Source organism: Aplysia californica, unplaced genomic scaffold (assembly GCF_000002075.1).
Source record: "Aplysia californica isolate F4 #8 unplaced genomic scaffold, AplCal3.0 scaffold00850, whole genome shotgun sequence".
In the NCBI taxonomy this organism is placed as follows: Eukaryota; Metazoa; Mollusca; class Gastropoda; order Aplysiida; family Aplysiidae; genus Aplysia; species Aplysia californica.
In genome coordinates this window covers 238,407-244,390 of record NW_004798120.1, presented here as the reverse complement: position 1 = coordinate 244,390, position 5,984 = coordinate 238,407, and the positions used below count along the sequence as shown (strand labels likewise).

General features: G+C 41.7%; 1 protein-coding gene across 1 annotated transcript in view; it reads left to right on the top strand.

Annotated features, from left to right (window-relative positions):
* LOC118478699 (glycine, alanine and asparagine-rich protein-like) overlaps positions 1 to 5,984 on the top strand; it is a 51,099-nt gene that overhangs the window by 13,605 nt on the left and 31,510 nt on the right. Inside the window, exons 3-4 of the mRNA XM_035972797.1 lie at positions 1,787 to 1,902; positions 4,886 to 4,979. Of these exons, the coding sequence (XP_035828690.1) occupies positions 4,958 to 4,979 (22 nt within the window). The 5' untranslated portion in view covers positions 1,787 to 1,902; positions 4,886 to 4,957. The remainder of the gene's footprint in view (positions 1 to 1,786; positions 1,903 to 4,885; positions 4,980 to 5,984) is intronic.

The window sequence follows — 5,984 nt, the reverse complement described above, 5'->3', positions numbered from 1 at the left end:
GTGGGGGTGGGAGGGGGGGAGTAGTTGTCCCCTACCCTTCCCACATTGCCAGTTTTCGTTTGTGATAAATTGTTTTTACTTGTGTGTTTGTTTGTTAACTTGTTTACCTAACCAGCGAAGCCAAAAATACCCTGAATGTGGAGGAGGGAGGTCCCCACAAAGGAAGGATATTAAGCAAATTTTGCTAAGCCACTGATGCCTTGCTGGACACAAATACTTGTTCGTCACTGGTCGTCCAGGCAGTGAAAAAAACGCAACAGTCTAAGCTCAGGTGTTGAAGACGTTGTATTCACATCTTTTCATCTCCTCCCTTCTTTCCTTCCTTCCTTCCTTTCTTCCTTCCTTTCATCCTTCGCTCTTTCTTTCTTTCCTCTCTTTCTTTCTTCCTTCCTTCTTTCTTTCTTCCTTTCTTCCTTTCTTTCTTTCTTTCTTCCTTTCTTCCCTCCTTTCTTCTTTCTTTCTTCCCTTCCTTCTTTCTTTCTTTCTTTCCTTCCTTCTTTCTTTCTTTCTTTCCTTTTATCCTTCCTCCATTCTTCTCCAGCTTACTGCTTAGCCGAGCGAGTGTTCTGTATTTGAAACTGTCTGTGTGTATGTGTGTGTGTGTGTGTGTGTGTGTGTGTGTGTGTGTGTGTGTGTGTGTGTGTGTGTGTGTGTGTGTGTGTGCCTAGAAAGAAAATTTCCACAAAGAAAATAAGACAAACAAAGCTTAGTGTGTGTTTGTGCTTGTTTTTTAGCACCTCAGGGCAGTGTAGACAGAGGGCATTGCGAAAAATGTACGAAATTGTATAGGTCCAACGCATCTCTTAACACTGTAAAGTTATTTAGGAGGCATTATCTCCATAATTGTTTAACAGTGTGAGGTTGGCGGGTGCTCTGGTGTGGTTTGCTTCCTCTTTCTTATCAAACATCTATTGTCTTTATCTCCCCTCCTTCATTTTTGTGTTTGTTACTCTCTTGTAACAATTCTAATCTTCGGCACTTATATGACCTCATTGTGTTGCAAGTGCCGTAATACACTTACTAAAACAAAGAAATTATTTAAATCCATCTCCAATAGGACCGAGCCAAATGGATGGAAGTTTACTCGTACAACTCCCTGTAGAGAATTAGAACCAGGGCTATCATCTATGTCGTGCTGCATGACTAGCGATGCACGGCACTCAGATCACTGCAATGACGCGAACATCTTTCAAATCTTGTAACTTATAGTAGTGCCATGTTTGAAACAGACTATGGAAGCTCTCAGAAAACGTTTTTCCTATTTTCTCCCGTCGCCAGTCCATTTACGTTCTTTGAGTTATTCATTGTCCATTTCGGTCTCTTTTATTTACCTTCTATTTTTTTCAGTGAGAGCAAGATGTTGTCCGTTTGTTAGTGCTTAATCGTAACTTCCAGGAAAGCTGATAATGTTCCTGGGTGCTCAGAATCTGCTGTGGTAATAATATAGATTGTAAAGCGCATAGTTTGCTGTTTAGCAGGGATATACGCTATACAAAAGCTGTGTTTATATATTCATCAAGACGTTCAGGCCCCTTGCGTTGATTCAGGTGTCACAGGAACTGTATTTATTTATTGTCTCTTCCAGGTGATGTTTCTTTAATTTGTTTGTAACCATCCAAATCTGATTACGCTGCACCTTTCGGCTGCTAGAACTGAACCTCAGTCAACAGATCGCCAAATAACAGAAGTGGAGAGAAGACATAATTTTAAAAAGTATGCAATCCCTGTGGGTATGAAATAGGAGATGATAAAGTTTTCCGTTTTTCTTTATTTTTGTTCCTAACAGGTCTGGTGGTGGCTGTACTTGATCACGAACACTTCCGGCTCAAACTGATCTACGGCAGGAAGAAAAAGATCGTCAACAGTCTACGGGAGTCGGAGATCAAATTGCAGTTGTTTAGGGTGAGTCTCAGCCTCGTCTTCCACTTTAAAAAAATATTAATCGACAGTCGAAATTGTCAAAGACAGATATCCATTGTCGAAGAGAAAAAAGTTGTCTTAGACGATGGACGTCATGTTGAGAAAAAAAGCAAGGGAGGAAATGGGCAGTGGCCGTTTGTACAGGTGATTGTCTTATGGAGCATGTTGGACTGGATACTTTTTAGATTGTAGGTGATTTTGACAATGGCAATCTTTATTCATCTCACAGTGTGGTTACTTGAGGCAGGGATGGCACTGCCAGGAGCGAAATGTTCGAAGCTAAAGGGATTTGAACACAACAAACAACAACATTCATCTGACAGGGAGAAATTTGTCTTGGTCGTTTTACGATCATTAAGGAGGCAGGCTTCGACCTTGCATGTCAAGGACAACCCAGGCTGAGAGACAAACACGTCCCTGCTGAAAGACGAAGATACTAGATAAAAGTTAATTTTCCCCTCACGGGAATAGACCTCGTGTCTTCTGCGTGTGATGGCAATGTGCCTAGCAAACCGATACACCAGAGACGCGGTGCTACGTCTCATAAAGCAATGGTTGGGGTTGTTTTCAACATGTATCCACATGTTTGGGTGTTTTCGTGTGTTATTGCTGTTGCTTTTCGTGGTGGTAGTAGTGGTTGAGATGATGTTGGTGGCTGTTCGGATTGTTTGCAACTGCCTGTCCTCTCGTTTGTTTGTTTTTTCTTTGTTTTGGGCTTATTTGTTTGTTTGTTTGTTTTTTCTTTGTTTTGGGTTTGTTTATTTGTTTGTTTGTTTGTTTGTTTGTTTTTCGAATATATTATTGCTGTTGTTTTTTGTGGTGGTGGTGGAATGGCTGGGGTGGCGGCGGTGATGGTAATGGTACTGATAATGATGGTGTTAATGGTTTTGTGGTCTCTTTGCTGGTGGTGTTGATAGAGATAGTGGCACTCGCTTCAAGGTGGTCGCTGAAGTTGTTTTTTATTTGTTATAACTATGGCTATTGTCACTTTTTGTGGATCTGTTGTATGTATGTATAAGTTGTTTTTAAAACAACCACTAGATCATGGACCTAAGTTTACGATTACTAACCAGAATAATATCCTCGGACTGTGGCCTATCCTTGCATTGACGTAATGCGCTGCAGCTGCAAGTGTTTACGAAACGATGCCAGCGCCTGTCCCACACGTTATCACACCCACGCAAACAGGCTAGAACCTCTCTGCACCCACGCGAGAGAGCGAAAAATGAAGAAGGGTCTAGTGTTCTGACCCTTGTCCAGTTCGCTCATCACTGTGCTAAACGCTCTGACCTGGACGATTAATCCCCTCTCAGAGGATTTCCCCGCCAAATCTGAGCAGATGACGGCTCTCAGGCCGGAAGTCGAGTGGACATCTGGGAATTGAGGGTGGTTTCCACTTCGTCTGCTGTGATCGCATCTCGGCCATTGATCTGGTCCCCGATCGATGAAGTTTAAGAACCCCTGAATATTGGAAGTCTTCGGTTAAAGACAGACATAATGACCCACTTAACATTGCGACGAGATATCTCTTAACAAATATGGGGTATAAGTAGAGTATAGCCCCCCCCCCCCTCTCTCTCTCTCTCTCTCTCTCTCTCTCACACACACACACACACACACCCCCAACCTATCATTTTGAACTGGGTGACCTTAGTGTGTAACGTTCAGGGTTACCATAGGATATATAGGGTGCTACTGGGTGAGTTCAATAAAAAGTACGACCGATATTCCGTACGGCGTTTAAAACAAGCTTATTTGATATATGGTCGATTTTAAGGACAAGCGGCTAACCCAGATTTCGGCGGTTTCCGGAATATTTGACCTACACCAAAAGTGGGCATTTCCCACCTATAGCAGCAGTTTGGTTTCTTTGGTGTGTATATTTCTTTGGTTATAGAGAACATTCTCCTTGTCTTTTGAAGAAACTGAACAAGGGACAAAAACTTTACCTTCGATTTTCTCAAAACAGCACTTTTCGGGAATGCCCCCTTGTGCTTAAGAGCAACCATATTTTATCAGTGTTTATTACAGTTTATTTTACAAAATTACAAAATGTTCGTGTTATTCTATTCACAATAATTCTTGTAGGATAATATTGCATATCTTTTTATTGAGTTTGATTTTTCAAAAGACAATTGAATGAAGCAAGAGATATCTTCTCGTTTTAATGGAACTCCGAAACAATAAATAATAAGTCTTTTAAAAAATGGGAATAAAGCGGACTGTGATCATCGAAATGCGTTAAGAGAGAGATGTGTGTGTGTGTGTGTGAGGGGGGGGGGATATAGCTTGTTGACTGGCTTCTATGGTGTACTGGTTACAATTTTCGCTGTTGCACGCGCAAGACATGAGTTCGTGATTTTGCGTGGGGAGCTATTTTATGGTTATATTATTGATTCATAGATTGACAATTTGAATCGTTCACCTTCATCTATTCATACATCAACTTTTTTCCCCTTGCCCATTTATATGAGATTGACGCCATCTGATTAGTAGAAAAAAGCGCATATGATTGTGTCCAATAGCGTATTACATGCATACTTAGTATGCCAATTAACTGTAATAGCGGATAGAGATTCCAGGATTATAGATGTAAGTCATTGATCTGAGAGAGGTGATGATTTTAGAATTCATAGTGGTGATGAGTGATGATGAGGGATTGCGTTTAAGTAATGTTAGCGTTAGTCCTATCTTCCTCTGCTCCAATGAGTCACGAGGGACGTGGGCACCCTCTATCCCGTTTCCTACTGGAACCATCTTAACGGTCACCATGAAGTTCCGAAATGGTGGGCTCAGTCTCTGCTAAGATGACATCGTTAGTGTTAGCTTATTCTATCGGGATTCATACATCAACTAATATATTGGTGATTTCATTCATTCGTTCATCTAATGACTAATAAATCCATCCCTTCATTCGTCCTTTTATTCCTGCATTCATTGATGATATTATGTCTGTGCTCCTCAGGCCCAATGCAACGCCCTGAAACGACTGTGTTACAATGAAGGCATAGACGAGTCCAAGATAGACCAGATCCTCATGGTGGAGGAGTGTGTTGTCAGTACGTATAAACATTCCACTTTTCCTCTCTGTCTTATTCATCTTTGTGTCAGCAAAAGCGTAAGGAGATTTAAATTAATAGTGTGCTCATTTCGGTTTATTGTTTATGTGTACGTGTGTTTCCGGGGTGTATGTGTGCGTATATGTAAGAGAGAGAAAGAGAGAGAGAGAGAGAGACAGAGAGAGACAGAGAGAGACAGAGAGACAGAGAGAGACAGAGAGAGACAGAGAGAGACAGAGACAAACGGACAGAGAGACAGAGAGAGACAGAGAGACAGAGAGAGACAGAGAGACAGAGACAGACGGACAGAGAGACAGAGAGAGACAAAGAGACAGAGAGACAGAGAGAGAAAACAAGGTAGAGAGAGAGAAAGAGAGAGAGAGAAAGAGATGGAAGGATGAAGAGTGCGTGTATGTGTATGTATGTCTGTGTGTGCGGCTGTGCATTTGTGTGTGTATGTGTGATTGTGTGGGGGAGGAGGGGTTGTGTGCGTGTGTGTATGTATGTGTGTGTGTGTGTTTGTGTGTGTGTGTGTGTTAGTGCGTATGTGTGAATATTGTATGTTTATTTGTGTGGCCGTTAGTAATTTGTTGTGTGTGAGAGAGAGAAAGAGGGAGAGAGGGAGAGAGAAAGAGAGAGAGAGAAAAAAAGAGAGAGAGAGAGAGAGGGAGAGAGAGAGAGAGAGAGAGAGAGAGAGAGAGAGAGAGAGAGAGAGAGACAGAGACAGAGACAGAGACAGAGACAGAGACAGAGACAGAGACAGAGGGATAGAGAACGTGTACGCGTATTCTTGTTCAATATGCATTGCTAATTGTTTATTTTTTTGAAACAGTGGTGTTGCATATTTATTTGCACATGAGCTCTGTTGTCACATTTTTAATGTCCAGTTTTATTTTGTCACAGAGTTTATTTATATGGTTCCATTGTCATATATTACACTGCGGGTGTTGTGAATGCGTGAGTCTGTGTAAAGGACGGGCGGGTGCGAGGGAAAGTAAGAGAGAG